This window comes from Heliangelus exortis, chromosome 20 (genome assembly GCF_036169615.1).
Source record: "Heliangelus exortis chromosome 20, bHelExo1.hap1, whole genome shotgun sequence".
Lineage (NCBI taxonomy): Eukaryota > Metazoa > Chordata > Aves > Apodiformes > Trochilidae > Heliangelus > Heliangelus exortis.
The window spans coordinates 11,184,749-11,202,062 of record NC_092441.1 but is presented as its reverse complement, the minus strand read 5'-3'; the positions used below and the strand labels follow the sequence as shown (position 1 = coordinate 11,202,062).

The 17,314-nt window shown below is 43.3% G+C and overlaps 2 protein-coding genes across 5 annotated transcripts in view; one reads left to right on the top strand and one right to left on the bottom strand.

The window, feature by feature from the left end:
• The window catches only part of OGFOD3 (2-oxoglutarate and iron dependent oxygenase domain containing 3), a 29,438-nt gene extending 19,977 nt beyond the window's left edge, over positions 1 to 9,461 (bottom strand). For both annotated transcript variants that reach the window (XM_071763862.1, XM_071763863.1), the window contains exons 1-4: positions 9,338 to 9,461; positions 8,816 to 9,027; positions 6,210 to 6,285; positions 5,253 to 5,295 (exon numbers count right to left, since the gene is read on the bottom strand). In XM_071763862.1, coding sequence (XP_071619963.1) covers positions 5,253 to 5,295; positions 6,210 to 6,285; positions 8,816 to 9,027; positions 9,338 to 9,423 — 417 coding nt within the window. In that variant the 5' untranslated portion in view covers positions 9,424 to 9,461. The remainder of the gene's footprint in view (positions 1 to 5,252; positions 5,296 to 6,209; positions 6,286 to 8,815; positions 9,028 to 9,337) is intronic.
• A 160-nt stretch (positions 9,462 to 9,621) lies between these two features.
• HEXD (hexosaminidase D) lies at positions 9,622 to 15,931 on the top strand. Of its 3 annotated transcripts, XM_071763859.1 has the most exons (12): positions 9,632 to 9,800; positions 9,891 to 10,000; positions 10,078 to 10,165; positions 10,574 to 10,738; positions 11,056 to 11,239; positions 11,510 to 11,581; positions 12,284 to 12,479; positions 13,136 to 13,218; positions 14,005 to 14,083; positions 14,161 to 14,262; positions 14,696 to 14,785; positions 15,586 to 15,931. In XM_071763859.1, exons 1-12 carry the CDS (start codon positions 9,720 to 9,722, stop codon positions 15,752 to 15,754), a joined length of 1,419 nt encoding a protein of 472 aa, XP_071619960.1. In that variant the 5' UTR covers positions 9,632 to 9,719; the 3' UTR covers positions 15,755 to 15,931. The 3 variants fall into 3 exon arrangements, with proteins under 3 accessions (XP_071619961.1, XP_071619960.1, XP_071619962.1); XM_071763860.1 differs by lacking the exon at positions 14,161 to 14,262 and having other exon boundaries at positions 9,622 to 9,800; XM_071763861.1 differs by lacking the exons at positions 9,891 to 10,000; positions 10,078 to 10,165 and having other exon boundaries at positions 9,682 to 9,800.
• The last annotated feature ends 1,383 nt before the right edge of the window (positions 15,932 to 17,314 follow it).

Sequence of the window (17,314 nt, the reverse complement as noted above, 5' to 3'; positions counted from 1 at the left end):
ACCCTAAATTATTTCTCTAAATTGAATAAAGTACACTTTTGTATGTCCCTTGCTTCCCACAAAACACAGTTTTGTTTTGCATCAGTGAAGCAGTATTTTGAAGTATGACTGTTTAATAGAGTCTTTTTTTATATATATATTGGAAATACCAAGCAGCAACAGTCAATTAACCTGACTGGCACCCAAGTAATGACATTTTTGACATGGAAGATCTGGGCAAAACCACTCATCTTGGAATTTGGTATTTCTTGATGCACCACATACCATTCACATTATTCTAACAAAATCCAAACAATAATAATACCACTATGTGAGCTGCCTGGAAAGAATATAACTTCCACCCTACCAGCAGTAATAATTTCTGGGCATGGCTGGACCAGCAGTGTTTGAAGCCACTTGTGTTCTTATCCAAAGGCAGACAGGCTGAAGAATGTGCAGCAGTAAATCCTCAGTCTACAGGTATGGAAGTGCTGCAGATCCAGGCTGGCACTTCACCTTCACCCCAGTCTCAATTCACTTTTCTCCCTGCTCCTCTGGCTCATGTTGGAGGAAGACACCCATGACAATATCTCAGCAAAAGAAAATTGCTGCAGGCTCAATTGCTCTGAGCTTCAGAGATGAAGAAGGGGCATGCCACTAAAGTCTCCTTTTAATAGAAAGGAGACTTTCTATTCTTCTATATAAGAAATTCTTTTAATAGAAATAATAAAAGAAAAACAGCCTCCTTTTAATAAACCTACCCAAATAATTTTATTTACTCTTAAAAATACTTTATTTACTCTTAAAAATATACAAAGTTATAAACTACTCAAGCGGACTTAGTGTGAGCTTTTCAGACCTCCCCCTCCCATAGTTCTCCAAAAGCTTCATAGGACACCCAGGAAGTGTAGGTATTCATAGCTGAAAAGATAATAGCTCCAATTTAAAGCCTAGAAAAGCCAGGTGAAATCTGCTATGGGACTCTGAAAAAAGAACATTCTTCAGGGTTGTTTCAGAGAGGGAAAACAACTGGATACCAAATGCTGATATGGACCTCATGATGCATAAGCACAAAGCTACTTGTTCAACAGCTTGGAAACAACCTTGGGAAGAGATTGAAACATTTATTTTGGCCTCTACCATTTTAGAACATTAAACATTTTCCACATAATTTCCTACACTGAGAAGAGCCCCTTGGTGGAAGTCTGTGTCAACACCATTACTGCTTGAGGGGCAGCCTGGGATTCAGGTCAGTGTTCCCAAGCTAAAAGCTCTACAAAGTTTATCTCAAAATAGAAGGAATATTGTAATCACACACCCACACACCTATTTCCAAGAGATTGTTTAACAGACTTGCCCTAATATCCTGATTTACAGAACTCTCATAGCAAAGAAACTTAACTAAAACAACAAAACCCCAACAAACAAACAAAAAAACAAAAACAAAAAAACCACACACCACAAAAATATATAGACATTCAGTATTGCTAATCCCACATTCTCTACCCTCTCACTGCTAAAAAAAAGAACAGGCAAGTAAGCCCACTTCCCAGCATTTGGAAAAAAGGATCAACAAAGGATCCCCATCTTATAAAGCATGACAGGCCCTGCCTTTGATCCTCACTACAAGGGATTGCCAGCCATCAAACACATATCCACTTGTACAGCAGTTCCTCCACTTCTCAAAAAGTTCGAGGTGATACTCTTACGGGAAACAGCAGGCACACTGCCTAAAACAGAAAAATGCAAAAATTACTTCTTGTCTACAGAGGGGCTGTAGCACTCAGACCTTCCCCCACTCCTCCTGTGGGAAGACATACTTGAGCTGAAAAAGGGAAAAAAATGGAGGGTCTGCAGGGCCACCAGTTTCAGGGCAGCACCAAACTTGCTGTCAGTGCAGGCAGGATTATACAGACTCTTAAAACAACCCCACACCTTGATACCTTTATCTTCTCAGGGTAAAGCCTCTTAACAGTTACACTGATAAATTATGAGTTACAAGGGTGCCCAATCTAATGTATCCACCACTCAGACTGCTGGAGGTGCAGGTTATCACTTTGGAAATTAAACAGTGTTTGGCTATGGAGCCCAGTACAAGTTTATACAAGATAGAGATTATCTATCTTCCAGACAGATAATCTGAAAGGTTATTTCCAGCTTCCTAGAGTTAAATCTAGACAATGACCCCAGCACCCAGCTGCAAGTGAAATACCCCCTGCCAAGCACATCCTTCACTCCTGAGTATGCATTTCCTAAGTGCTAATGAAAGAAAACTATGTGGTCTGCAGTTGAGATAAGATAGGACAAGTATTATGCAGAGGCTTTATCTTCTCTCTGAATTTTGAGCACTTAAGAAGTTTGGCTGGGAGGGCAGAAAGCAGAGTTAGGAAGAATATGGTCTGCAGAACCCCAGCTCTTCAGTGAGCCCCCAGCAGAAACCCTTGTTTGGCATCACAGCCCCACAGGTGGTTTCCTCCCAGGGATTAATAAATTAATTTCCCTTTGGAAACAGGGGAAGTCTGAGTGGCTACTCCTGCCAGTTTTGCTGCAACACAGGGAACAGACTTCAGCTGCCTGGATGCACCAAGGGATTTCCTTTCTAGGACTTCCAAATAAATGCCAATGGATCTGACAGTAAATGAGTTGTTTCATGCACACCAGCAGATATGTTATTACAGCAGCATCTACAAAGATGTCAATGTCAACATGGCAAGAGGAGCTAGGACAGTGTGCAGGAAAATACAAGGTACAAAGGGAACTGTCGTTTTATAAAGAAGAAAAAACAAAAGCTAAGGCAAACATCAAGGGGACTAATGCACTCTGTGAAAAAGTGACAGAATGAAACTATCTTACAGAGCCAAAGACATACAAGGGAAAGCAGCATACTGGAGAAGATGCTCCTGTTGGGATTCTGTTGAAAGTTAGACCAGAAGATAAACAATGTCCTCTTCTAGCCTCACTCTGAGAGTGTGCATAAATAAAAATAATTCTAGGAAAAATCACAAGGGAAGATAAGAGAGAAAGCTCAGCACCACCACTGGGCCATGACTTGTGGGAGATTTCAGTAATTCAGATATTGGCCAGGACTTCCTCAACACAAAAGAATAGAAAGGGAAAAAGTTGTTATGCTGTACTCCAGTCTGCCAAAGTGGCAGAAAGGGCAGCAAACAAAGGGAGGAGAGAATTGACAAAGCCACAAACTGCAACCATAGGTCTTTAAATTATTAAAGTACATTCAGACACACAGATCCACTTTTATGCATTCAGAATACAAGGATGACAGAAAACAACAGAAAAGACACATTGCTTGAGGTTATAAAAAGGAAACCAGAGAACGAAAATGCAGTCTGCACCCCAGTAGAAATCTGAAGTTTTATTTGGAATAGTGGAGAGATCAAATTGCCTAAAGAAAAAATTAAAAAGATTTAAACAGAAACAGGGAGCTATTTCAGGAATTTTAAAGGAAAAAACAGTTTTAGAACACAGACATAACTGGAGAGAATTATCCAAACACTCTAAAGCCTCAGAAATTTAAAACAACAAGCCAGACCTAATCCAACAGGCTTGAATTTCAGGAGGAATACAGGAAAAGAAGTAAGATGAAGTAAGACTTGAAACATTTTGCATGTTATGTAGGTATGAAATTTGAAATGATAAAAGACTCAAGGGAAGAAAGACACTTTCATCCATACATCATCAGCACACATCCATCAGTATTTAATGATATCCAAGAGCCAAGACAGCACTGTCAGGATAAGACTGATCCCATGACATGGCAACAGACACATCCACATTGAAAAACAGGAAAAGAGCAGAGAAGGTAAGAGATATTAAAGAAACCAAGCAAACAGTGTGTATTTAAAGGCTTCTCCTAAAAATAACCTCCCAAAACCACTGGTAAGCTCTTGGTTTTAGCATCTCTAGAATTATCCTCATCCACTATTTTGGATAAGGACTCCATGAAATACTACACAACTTTCTCCTTGCAAATTTCCCTAGGGAGTAACAGCATGCAGTACCTTTCTCACATTTACAGATTGAGAAATGTCAGAACAGCTGGATCAGAGCCCAGAGCTCTCAATGGACATCAGATTTCTTAACCCACTTGTTTTACTGCAGCATCAGAATCTTCTCCCTGCCTCTCCCCAATTTCCCTCCACTTAAAAAATAAAAAGTCAAAGATGTTTCTAAAATTACGTAGAAGATAGATTTATATTTGTCTGATACTCTGGCTTGTTGTCCAAGTAAGCCAGCTCAGGACCACTGAGCAGGAAAGTTTATGTCCCCTTATGTCTCTTCCAAGCTTTCTCTGTTTCCCAAGCTGGACATCAGCTTTCTGTGGTCCAAATCCATCAAGCCACCTGTGTTACATACTGTCCTTCTAATCCCTCTTTGTCTGATGAAAAATCATATGTAGGTCCTGAAAGAAGAGGATCAGAAACAACACTAACAGAAGTCAAGCCGTAGGTCCCAAGAGGCAAAGTGCTCCAGGCAAAGTAGCAAATAAAGCAACCAAAGACTTGGGAGAAAGAAAAACAAACCAATGCATCCTGACAGCACTGAACAGAAAATGTAAAATCTTTTAAATATATTGTATCAAATGGACAGCTCTGCTCAGGTTCCTCAGGTTACATTTTTGCAGTTCTCAGTAATCACAAGGACAATAAAGTCTTACTTTTCATTGAAACCTTTCTCCTTTTCTCCTAAAATATACCCTAATTCAGCAAAGGACTAAAGATGTTATGTTTATGACTACTCAAGAAACAGTTTCTCTTCATAAATAAAAACACCCTGAGAACAAAAAGAGGGGGAAAGAAATAAAAGCAAACATGGCTGTTAAAAAGAGGTGGGTTTGTTTCCACAGAATACTATTCAAAGGTCTACGTAAGACATTACATGGCCTTTTTTGTCACTACACAAATCCAATCTTTATGTAATGCTGTTAACCACTATGATTTAGTTTCAGAAGTCAAAACTTGTGTAGTTCTGCTGTAGTAACTGATTCCAAATGGAGAAGATAAAATCAGTTCAATACAGGGGCTAGAAGTAACTGATCTGAATAATAGGAAATGTCAGTTGTATTGCACAAATTACATTGCTATTAGAAGTATTAACAGGAGATAAACTCATTTTCCAAAGAATTCCTTTTTTTTTTTTTCCCCAAGTCTAAATTGAAGGAAAAAAATCTGTCTGCTCTCCTTAAGCCCCAAAAATGCATTTATAGTCTTTCCTTGGTAGTAAAAGAACAGAAAAAGTAACAGGACACTGCTCACCCCTCCATCAGATCCTCCCAAGGACAGTCCCCTCTCTGCTATTCTGCAGGCAAAACAATAACCTCAAATGAGAAGCAAATTCCTGATTACTTTGTCCTATAATGTCATTACTTACAACATGTAACTCTTCAGTAAGTGGCATTTGATGCACAAGATGTAACCCCATTGATTTAATAGAAGCTGCAACTATTTGAAACTGAATCTTTTGGCCTGTCATGGAAATAAAGTATCTATGTTGCAGAACTTACCTGAGCTTGCAGCCCCCTTCCATAAACCTCCAGAACACCCCCAAAAACATTGTCTTTCAAATACATTCTGGCCAAGTAAGATTAAAAATTAAAACAAACAGACCTTGTTTCTTAGGGGCCATACAAATAAACCTGTATGATGCAGAAAGTGTATCAGTCAGGAGCCCAGTGACTTCCAAACCACAGAGCAGCTGGCCCACCAACAGAGCACTTACACCAGCTGCACATTGCTTCAAGCACGACAGTGACATTCCCTGCTTACATGATTATCAAGTGCAAATCACCAAGAGGCTGATAACTTTCCCAACTGCATAAATTGACAGTGTCCCCCTCTATTTGATTAAAACACACCTTGGTGTTCACAGGGGACTACAGGAGCTGCACTAGCTCATAACTACCCAGAGACTTAGCTGAAAGGAGGTCTATGTTGTTTTGCTGATTTTGAAGACCAAATGGAACAGAAAGCTGATGGAAAACAATTTCTAATTAATTTTCCTTTTTTCTCCACAACACTCACACCCCACAGAGCTAGACAGACTCTCTGTGAAGAACTGCCTCCACTACAGCAAAAACGTAAAACAGATTTTGAAAAAAAGTTTACTGTTTTAACCAGTTTAAGCCATCGCCTTTCAGCTAAGGAGCATTGTGCTACACCCCAAACACAGCTATTAAAGTGCTCATAGAAGTTAAGAGCTAAAAGAAGAGTTACCTACGGACTCTTACAGCTTCTTCCCGTGTGATGACTGCATCAGTCACACCCCTTCCACACTTCCTAGGAGTGCACCCTGGAACAGAAAGAGGAACAGAAAAAAGATCCTTCAAAAAATGTTCAAGAAAAATCTCTTATTATTCTGCTACTCCCCTTTCAGATTCACAACATTCAGGAGGGATATTGGCAATCTCAGAATACTTTTGAGAAGTATAATAGAAGTATAATATAATTCTTCTTTGAGAAGAATTAAGCTACAGATAGGGCAGTAACCTTAAAGTTACTTCTTCATTTTGGTGGTTTGTAAAATACCCAACATGAAAAATGTTCTGTCTCAAAACCAAGCAGTCTCAACAGGATAAAGAAATTGTATGGTCCTGGGAAAAAACAATGCAGAAGACCCAAAGTGGACACAACACTGGAGCACCACCATGCTAATAAAGAGCACAGTTACTCAGGAAGGAATGAAATCCCCACTTAACACAAGAAAGTCCTAAGGCAGCAAAAATAGCCAAGGTCTGTGAACACAGATGGGGCTGTGCTCACAGAACACTCCATCTTCTGCAAATATACTAAGTGCCTGGTCTCTGAAAAGCAATGTATGTTATGTCTGTGTGAAGCATGTTTACTGGCAGGCAATGCTTTGGAAATAAAACCAGTGCTCTGTGTCACCAACTACTGCATCATCTGAAGCAAGCTAGCAGCTCAGTTGCATTCATTCACCTTGAAGCAGGGACAGGTGCATAAATAAAAAGTTCACCCCTGCTGGGGAAATTTAACAGCTCAGTACCAGGCACCAAGCGATGACAGGAATGTGCCTCCTTCTGAAACAGAGCCAGGAGCTGTGGGTGTCAGGCCATGGTAAAGACAAAGAATGAAGAGCTATGGAGTGACAGAAAGCTGTTTCCAGCAAAGAGACAAAAGGCTTTTAGAAAACCCTAATCTGCATTTCCTGCCTCTGCAGGCTATAGGAACACAGGGGACAGAAAGGCTCGGCAGATCATCACCACCCTCTTGTGGACACCAGCAGGAGAGGAGAGAAGAATTCTCTGTCACAGCACGGCTTCAATTAACCACTTAAAGCAACATGTTCATATGTTTCTAGTACCATTAATCTCTTTCTGAAAGCATAATACAGGGGAAGATCTGTAAAAACAACTGCTAAAAACGAATACTCAATCCTGTAAGTTAAGTAGCAGCAACCAAACCATCAGAAAGACAAGATACAAACTCACAAGGTGACATCCTCTCCTGGCATCATTCTCACACAAAGGCAAATGATGCCACACTTCACCTGCAGGCAGCATTTGCGGACATCACAAGAACAGGAAAGACATTCCTTCCTCTTCCCAGGCAGAGACAGCCTTCAAGTTCTGCCCTCCTTATGAAGGAAAGAGCATCTGATGGGCTTGCCAAGACCACAAGTCCACAGCTCAAAAAATAACTCTGACAAACTAGGGTGGTTTATTTGGATGTTACTTTTCATAAGCAAAAGCCCTAATAGCTGAACGCAGACAGTTTGGGCCTTATTTCAGTCAAAATTACCAAATCTGTGGCAACACTGGCTGCAAAGCTCTCTCTGACCTCTTGTATCAAGACAAAACCTTGCCCAGTGCAGCCTGTACCCAGCACCCCTTGTCTTCTCCAGGTGACTCCTTACAAAGGGAGAGCTTCCCCCCTTGCTGTAGCTGCCCTTGAAGTGCTAGAACACTGTGATGGGGTCACCCCTGAGCCTTCTCTTACCCAGGGTAAAGAGTCCCACTCCTTCAGTCTTCCCTCACAGCACAGGCTCTCCAGCCCTCTGGTCAACTTTAATATTCCTCAGCTTCAAGCAGCTCTTTCCAGCCCCCACACTGCCTCCAGCTTTGGGTCAGCAAGTGTTCTGTTAGCCACATGATGAACCAGAGCAGACAACTTGTTTGGCTAAAAACTAACACAGAAAATTGTTTTTTTCAGATGCAATACCTAACTGTCAATGCATGGACACACATACAGGTAGGCTAATCCCTGCTCTGCAGGAGCAGAGCTGCTTTCTGGCAGCAGCATTATCTCAAAAGACTTCATCAAGATACACTTTGCAAATCTGAAACAGAATACAGTCAAAGGTTATCTATGCAAACTACAAGCAAGACTCTCACAGCTCTACATCAAATAAAAGTTTTCCATTTGCCTAGAATATTTAAAAATCGAACAAACAAAAATAAAACCAAAACATCAATTTGGCAGAAAACCAGGCTCAGTATCCTACCTCAGTTCTACTCCATAGCTTCTATGGTATTTAGTAGTAAAACTCACCCACAAGCTTACTACAGGAATCTCCAGGGTATGAAGAGACACTAGCAGCAGATTTAACAGGTTTCTCTCTCACAGTCTCAGCAAAGCAGTGTCAGAAGAGAGTTAGGCAGCAATAACAGAAAACCCTCTTAGCAGAAAGTTCCTGGGGCCAAGAGGCACCAATGTTTGGAGACCCAAGCAACACAGGTGCTTGTTAGAAACTACAGAGTTTCACAGTACAAAACCTGATCTAACAAAGCTGACCATCAGCACCCCTAGTGCAGTTTTCAGAGAAACATTTCATCCCATCCCGGCCAATCCTACCCAAATACCTTCAAATCTTTTGTGGCTGTCGTAGTCCTCGGAGCAGGGGATCTCCACGAACTTGTCCCGCAGGCTCTCGCTGTGCCGAGCCAGCACCTCGGTCACCCCATCCCCGCCGCCCCGGCAGCTCCAGCCCAGGAGGCCTCCGGCAGCGGCCAAGGAGAGGAGGAGCGCGGCCTTCAGCCCCCGCGGCTCCTCGGGGCTTCTGCTCTTCTCAGCACTGAGGAGAAAGCACAGACAGCTCCGGGCAGCGTGCGGCCCACTCCGGGGAGCTGAGAACCGCTTCGGAACCGCTACTTCGCCTGGTACCTCCACGGACCCTTCGTTCTGAGCACGCACCGTTACAAACGCCCCCTCCCCCCCCCTCGCTTCCCTCCGTCAGGCCCGGAGCCCACCGCCTGCCGTCCCGCAGCGGCTCCCTCACTCAGACTGCGGGCCCGGGCACCGCCACCCCGGGCACTGCGGCGGCCGCTGCCGGCGGGAGGTGCGGGGCACTGCCCACATCCCCGCAGCTGATCCCCAGCCCGTACCTGCCCTGCCGGCGGTCCCCGCGCTCCGTCCCCCCCGTCCCGCCGCTCCCGGGGCCGCGCGGTGCTGCCCGTCGCTGAGCAGCCATGGCGGCCGCTGACACCGAGCGATGCGCCCGGCCCGACTGCCAGGGGAAAGCAGTCGGCCGGCGGAGCTGGAACCCTCCGAGACGCCCACCAGAGAGCTGAGGGCAGCGGAGGAGCAGGGCGGGGGGGCAGGGAGGGGGCGGGAGGCAGAGAAGCGCTTTGTACCGGGGCACCGGGGAACCGCGGCGGCAAGCCAAAGCAATCGATGCTGCCCGGCGGTGCCGCCGCCAACCTGAAGCCCCCAGTCCAGAGCAATCGATGCCGGAGAGAGGCGTGAGGAGGCGGGCATGAGGCCGGCATGGAGGCGGGAGGGCCGCGGAGGCGCCTGGTGCACCTGGACCTGAAGGGCGCTCCGCCCCGTGCCTGCTACCTGGCGGAGGTAAGGATGTGGGGTGCGGGGATCCCCGGCCCCAGCCCCAGCCCCAGCCCCGGCCCCGGCCCCGGCCCCAGCCGCCCGCTCTTCCCTCAGGTGCTGCCGCTGCTCCGCGCCCTGGGTGCCACGGGGCTGCTGCTGGAGTATGAGGACACCTTCCCCTATGCGGGGCCGCTGGAGCCGCTGCGGGCCCCCCACGCATACAGGTACCGCCCAGGGAAAAGGCCCGGGGGCCGCGCTGCCCGGCCGGGCCCTGATGTCTCCTCTCGCTCTCCCCACGCAGCCCCTCGGAGGTGCGGGCGGTGCTGGGGCAGGCCAGGGCCCAGGGGATGGAGGTGGTGCCGCTGGTGCAGAGCTTCGGGCACATGGAGGTGAGCGCCGGGCGGGCCCCGTTCGAGGCCTGGGAGCGCTGGGTGGGTGCGGCGTGAGGGTGTTTTGTGTTGGGAAATCGCTGCCCTAAGTCTGGGCACTGCGGTTATCCAGCTCCCGGCAGCTGCAGGTTCTGGAGAGCAGGGTGACACTGCGATGACAGCCCCGTTCTCATCGCCTTTTGGGGCACTTCGTGGTGGGAGACCCCCCCCCCCCAGCACCGTGGAGAGCAGGGGCTGAGCCCTGGATCCTGTGCAGCCCCCAGCCAGGGGATCAGGCAGCCCCAGCTCTCTCAGCCCAGCCCCAGACCTTAGGAAGGTTAACTCTTAGCACAGCCCTGGTGACACCAGAGCACTCTGCTGTCCCCTTCATCTTGGGGTTGTTCCCCCAGGCTCTCCTTTCTCTTACAGTTTGTGCTGAAGCACAAAGAGTTCTCTCATCTCCGGGAGGTGAAGGTGTTTCCCAACGCTCTCAACCCACACAAGGAGGAGTCACGGGCACTGGTCAAAGCTATGATTGACCAGGTCATGGCACTACATGAAGACGTGAAATGGTTTCACATTGGATGTGATGAGGTGAGACTTCTCTTGAAACCAGTTTTGTGAGGCATGATGATAAGGGCAGAGAAGGCAGAGAATGCTTTCATTACTCTTCAGATATTTTTATTTCAATAAATTCCCTTATGTAATGCATTTAGGCACAGCCACAGCTTCCCACAGGCTGATGGATATGTCTGCGTCACCTTCAACACTGAGAGGTGCTTTTAAATATCTCCACTCAGTGTGTCACATCTGTGCAATAGCTTCTAAATATTGTGTGATTTCGTGATGCTGCATCAGACTTGTTCCTGCTGTTCCTGTACAAGGTTAGGATTATTTACTGTACGTTTCAGGTCTACTACCTGGGTGAAGGAGAGGAGTCCAAGCAGTGGCTGCAGCAACAGGACAATACTCCAGAGAAGCTGTGCTTATCCCACATAAAAGTAGTTGCAAGTATTGTGGTCTCATCTTACCCCAGCGTGACACCCATTGTGTGGGATGACATGCTCAGAGGGATAAGTGAGGAAACATTGGCAGGTGTGTGACAGATGAGGGGGTGAGTCATATTTTGTAGCATATGAAGAAGTTTACTCAACCAGCTGAAACAGATTCGCTGGGAGAGGAAAATAATGAAAGCAAGAAATCTGAGAATAGCTGAGATATGATCCATTAGCCTAGAAACATTTAGTCCTTGGCTATGTCAGGCCTTCTGTGTGACTCTGTCTCTGACACCAATAACATGCTTTTTTTTCTCACTTTTAACTGGCCATTTCTCATTACTTAGGAACATTACTCTCTTCCTTTCAGAGTCTGGGGTCCCACAGCTTGTGCAGCCAATGATCTGGGACTACACAGCAGACCTTGATGTGGAGAGCAAAGGTTTGTGCTTCTCACCTCAGAAAGCAAATAGTTGTTATCTGCTAAGCAAAATAATCAGTACAAGATAGCATGATGAAATCATACCCTCGTTGCACACCGAAGAACCCTTTTGTTGTTAATTTGCTTTTTATTGCTTTAATAGCATAAATATAGCCCTTGTTTGATCTCAAATAATAGTTGAAATGATTTATGGCTATGGAATCACTGATGGCAGATGAGAGGATTTTTACAAGCACTGTTATGTTAACCCTCCTTGCATTAAAATGAGAGCTTCTCATTTAACAGCTCTGCAGAAGCTTCAAGGCTTCATACATCTATAGAATTAAAAGGAATGGCTCCTAAAGACTTCCATAAGAGAATCAATCAAGCATCTAACATGCATACAAATATTTCTTTGTTGAAAGAAGAATCAGTTGTCAGACACTGCATGTGCTCATTACATACCTCAGTTCTTAGCATTGAAGCAATTTAGCAATTCAAGGGAATGGAATGGAATTACTGCAGACAGGGGGGCAGACACTGAAAGAGATTGCTCTGAGAATATGTCTAATCTCTTATCCTTCTTGGTGCTCAAAACTTGACAGGACAAGGCTCAGCAGCCTGTGTAACTAGACCTGGATTCCTGTTAATTGGAGCATTACAGTCAAGGCTGAAGATGGAGAAAAATGTGTCCTGCAAATGTTCTTCTGTGTTTTATTTCAGTGTGTCTTGTAGAGAAGTATCGTAGATGTGGCTTCTCCAAGGTGTGGTTTGCCAGTGCTTTTAAAGGAGCTACAGGAGTGAATCAGTCTCTAACCCTTATTGGACACCACTTAAGAAACCACCTTCAGTGGCTGAAAGTGGCAAGCAACAGCCCCACTGATGTCCTTGAAGGTATTGTGCTGACTGGGTGGCAAAGGTATGGAACATCTTTTTAAATGGCTCCCATGTTCACATGGAACCAAACTTCCACTCAAAAGCTCCAGAAGAGGTCCAAGGAGGCTGGGGATTTAGAAGGGAACTTTACAACCTTGCAGACCTTCCTGCTGGGCTTCTCCCAGCTGACTGTTAGGGTGGATTTCAAAGTTGCAGTCAACTGCTACAGTGTTAAGCAGCAAGAGCAATTGTTTTGGCAAACACCAGTAAGAGCAGGTTGGATTTGAAGGCTTGAACATATTTTGTACTCCCTTGGACTTCTTCTAATGAGCACAGTTAGCAGGATGCATGGTGTGTGTCTCAGTGTCCAGTATGAATTCAAATAGAGTCAAGGTCTATAAAAGACAGCTAGTTGCTAAAATTAAGAGATCTAAGGGAATACCAGAGAACTGAATTGCAGTTTCTGTCCCAAGGTGATGGGGGTCCAAACCTAAATGAGCCAAGCAATGTGTTTGGTTACCTGTTCTCTTCAGTAAAACAGGAGTACTTCACATTTCAGAGGTAGAAGGTCCCTTCTCTGAGATAGAAACTGATGTTTCTAAAACTCTTTGACTTGTACTGATTAAACATTAACACTTCCCACTGCTTCCGAGTGTTCTAGCACTGAAGCATCTAATTACTGAATATTTTCTTCTTTAGGTATGACCACTTCTCTGTTCTGTGTGAGCTTCTTCCCGTGGCAATTCCATCACTGGCTGTGTGTCTCCAGGCACTAGAGAATGGTACAATGACAACTTTATTCTCTCTCAGCTTATGCCTAGCACACCAATGAACTGACCTTGCCCTAAGGTTGGCACAGGCTTATTACATTTTGAGGTGATTTGACTATCTGATAATCATCTGAATTATAAACAATTATACATATTGCATGTTTGTGATACAGGAGCAGAAAAGTCTCTTGGCCTATGTCTTTAAAAATAGCCATAGTATACTAATGACTTGTTTTAACCCACAAATGTTCACAAGCTTCTCCATGCTTATACTAAAAAATTAAGCTGGATTGCTTTTGAAACTGATTTGAAATGTTACTGGTATATAAATGACACCAATTTAGATAAAGATCTTGTTTACATGTAAAAGTTGTTTTAACTAGTCAATTTTTCTTAAAACTGATCTAGGTAGTACACTGGTAAAATAATTCCTGTAGTTTCTGTTTTCTCTACAGGCACTTGCAAATAGAATTTTTATTTTTGTCTTTCTGCATTTCTTATTTTCAAAACAAAACCCCCACAACTTTCTTGCTTTTTACTAAGGCACTGAAAATATTCAGCATATTGAAAGTGAGGCTAGTAACTAGGAAGTGCTTTACCTAGCACAAGACAGTTGTGTGAAAGACAATGTACTTCTCCCACCCAAGTTTTTTTCCTTTTTTTTTTTTCATTTTACCTTTTTAAAAGTCTTCACCCAAGGAGAAGTAAGCCAATGCTAAGTACTCCAGAAAAACCCTCTTTTATGAACGTTTCAGTTATTTAGGCTCCTTTTTACTTATTTCCAATGTCTTCTTCCAGGTGGCTATTCTGAAAAGATCAAAGAAAACGTGGAAAAGCTCCTGGGAATGACCAACCTGGAAACTGATACTTTCATGAGGTAAAATTCCAGCTGTGGGATTCAGATGTTTCTCATTGTGTGGTAAGTTCAGAAACTAATGGATCCTCTTTGGACAGCACGAGTCTGGGGACTTTTCCTGGGAGCAATATCCTTACTCTTGTGACACAAGTTAGCTTCTACCTCAAGTCATCAGTGGATGAACTTCTTGAAAGGAACAGGTAACCAAGTTATGGTTATTCTCTGTCTGTCTGCAGAAGAGGGGCAACACAAAGGGGCATAACTCGAGTGCAGTGATACAAACACCAAGCTCCACATTTCAGGCTCACATCCCTATACACTGACACATCACCAGAATGTAATTCTTGGATACAAATGTAAGATATTTCGGCAGAATTCCTGAACACTGTGTTGCATTGTGTCAGGACTACAGTTATTTCCTGAATTTTAAATCTTATTTACATTTAAAATCAATTTTAATGGTATGGTTACAAAAAAAAAAAAAAAAAAAAATCTTGAAATGAAACTTAAATTACAACTGATGACCAGTTATTCTCATCTGCCAGGAAAAGTCTTTTACAAGCTATTTCCAAAGATACAAAATGTACTTATTCCTTCCTTAAGCAACCTGTTCATACTAACATTGACTTTCAGGTATGTCACAGGCTGGTTCAGCCCCTACCACAGAAAAAGGAAGATTATTCATCCTATAATAATGCATCACTTCCAGCCAGATGCAGTAAGGTAACATCAATTCTTTTGCCTTATAGGGGAAGTAAAGTCTGACATATTTTGGGCACTCAAGTACATATAGTTTTGTGTCCTTGCCTCTTTCAAAAATTATTTCAGAAGCATCAGTGGAAATCAAACAAGATCAAGTATTGATCATATGGTTTTAAACAGAAGAACATCTTACTCTGCCTTCTGTTAAAAAAATTATATGAATACAAGTTCAAAACTGGTCTCTGAGAAACTCTTATTTGTATATGGAGCAGTCCCTATACAAAGCTGCTGCATTACAGCAGTTCTGAGCCTCCCTGTTGGAGCTTTCCACGGGCCAGACTCCAGGCAGGGCTTGGAATAAAAGCAGAGACCCCTGCTCCCTGTCACTGTATGGGCTTTTCAGAACTTTAAGTTTATGCTGTTTCACCCTAAATGGTTAATTTACACATTTTTTTTGTTGTGATAAGGTGCCCATCCAACAGCATCCGCTCTTCCTGATAAAAACCAGAATTAAATTCCCAACAGGTCTCTCAGTGAGTTTCAGTTACATTTAAAATGAGCATAGTGAGGTTTTTTCAGCTCACATTTCAGCACTTTAAAAGTCATTACATAAGAAAAGTGCCAAGATTAATGGTACTCAAAACAGCATTAACATTTTTCCATCTGCAAAAACTCAAATCCCTTGGGCTCTTGATGCTTCTTTTCCTGTAAAGTAATTTGAAGGACTGTTCACCCTTTAAAAGGCCCAGTAACACAGCCCTCCCTGGAGACAGAGCTCAGCTGCAAATGTGATTGTTTCTTCCTGTCTGATTTCTGCTTAGTCTTCTCTCCAAGTGGAATGCTGTGGTGCAAGACCTCCAAACAGCCATGGAGCAAGTTTTCCACAAGTGTACTATAGAGGAGTGGATGGAGGAGAATGTCCAGCCCAGCCTACAGAAGCTGCAGGAAGTGGTGAATGATTTAGATAAAGCAATAAAAGCACAAAATTAGGGGCATCTCAATTAGTCTGAGTTACTCCCTGGGAAAATATGGCTAGTACAAATTGTAAGCAAATCCTATGGCCAGAGATTGGCATCTTCAGAGGTGAAGCAACAACTGTGATTAAACAAAAGTGGCCTGAAGGCATAAAGGAATTTATTAGTGTAATAAACTTCAACTTTCTTTTAATTTTCCTGTCTTAACACATTGTTGAGCCTTAATTGAGCTGCTCTGGAAGTCAGATTTGCTCCCTTTGCATAACAGAAAGCAGGAGTGAGAATTCAGCTATATTACAAAGCAAGGGAAAAACCCAATTTATTCCATTGTAGTAACATACTCTCTGTATAACAATGGCCGGGAAATGTTCCACAAGTTTTACTATAGTCAGCAGCCAACATGTCATCCCATTTACATTTTCTATAAAACAAAAGGTTTACTATACTTTAAACAAGCTTTAGGTCCTTATGGTCTGTACTGTGACTCCTTTGTCTTTCAGCTCTGTTGAGGTGTGTTCTACCATTACATCATAGCAAATCCTTCCACAGCACTTAGCAGCTTTGTTCCACATTTTGTTTCGAATTTTTTCAGTCTTTGAAACATATAAGAACATCAGTCTTAAATCCAGCTTTGATTTGCTTGGGACCAGGAAGTTAACATCCAGTTGTTTGCAGGACTCTGAGCAATTCTAGATGCTCAGCAGGTAGCAGCAGACGTGTGGAGGAACATGTCCCATCACAATAGAGAGGGAGCTGCAGAAAGGGGTTTGTTACCCACAGTCAGCGACACTGGGGCTGTCAGGGGAAACTGCCTTAACATGTGGGACTTGTGGCTTTTTGCCAAATCATCATCTAAGCTAAGCAGAGTTTCATCCCCACAGAAAAAACACTTTGCTATGTAAAACCTGACCAAGACTGCAGGTTCATCTAAATTTCGAGCATAAGTCTACTGGATATGAGGGAAAAATGCTGAACTGCATTCTGATTTAATGTTGAACTTCTAACAATGTATAGTGATAAATTTTGTGGGCTTCACTGGAGCACTCATATAGTTACCACATGGAAAAATATTTCAGAAGTCTGGTAGGTTAAGTACACAACCATGAATATTCAAAATATTCTTTACTACTTAGGTTAATGTATTGCTTTCTTGAAAGTCTTATTTTGGAAGCACAGGTATTGCAGTTTTCTTGGAATAGTCTATTATAACGCGAGTCTCTAGGCAGTGTGAGAAGTACAGCATAAAAGGAATTCCTTTAACTTAATGAGCTACAGGAATTAGGTCCATGTGCACATTTTTACCTAAAAAGAATCTATTCCTCTGTATAACTTAATTACAAAAGTCACTTACCTTGAAACAAACAATATCTTAATTTATTTTACTTTAATAAATCCTTTGATACTCAAAATGTTTGTGGAGAGTGCTTTTCCTTATTTTTCATGGGGCCTCTTGGTTTGGTTGAAAGGGGGGAAAATACAAATATATTCACAAGTGGGAAGTTGATTGTATCAGCTTTTCTGAAACCAAAAGCTGGGCTGCTCTAAAAGCAGTGAAAGCAGGGTCAGTAAGGAGCTG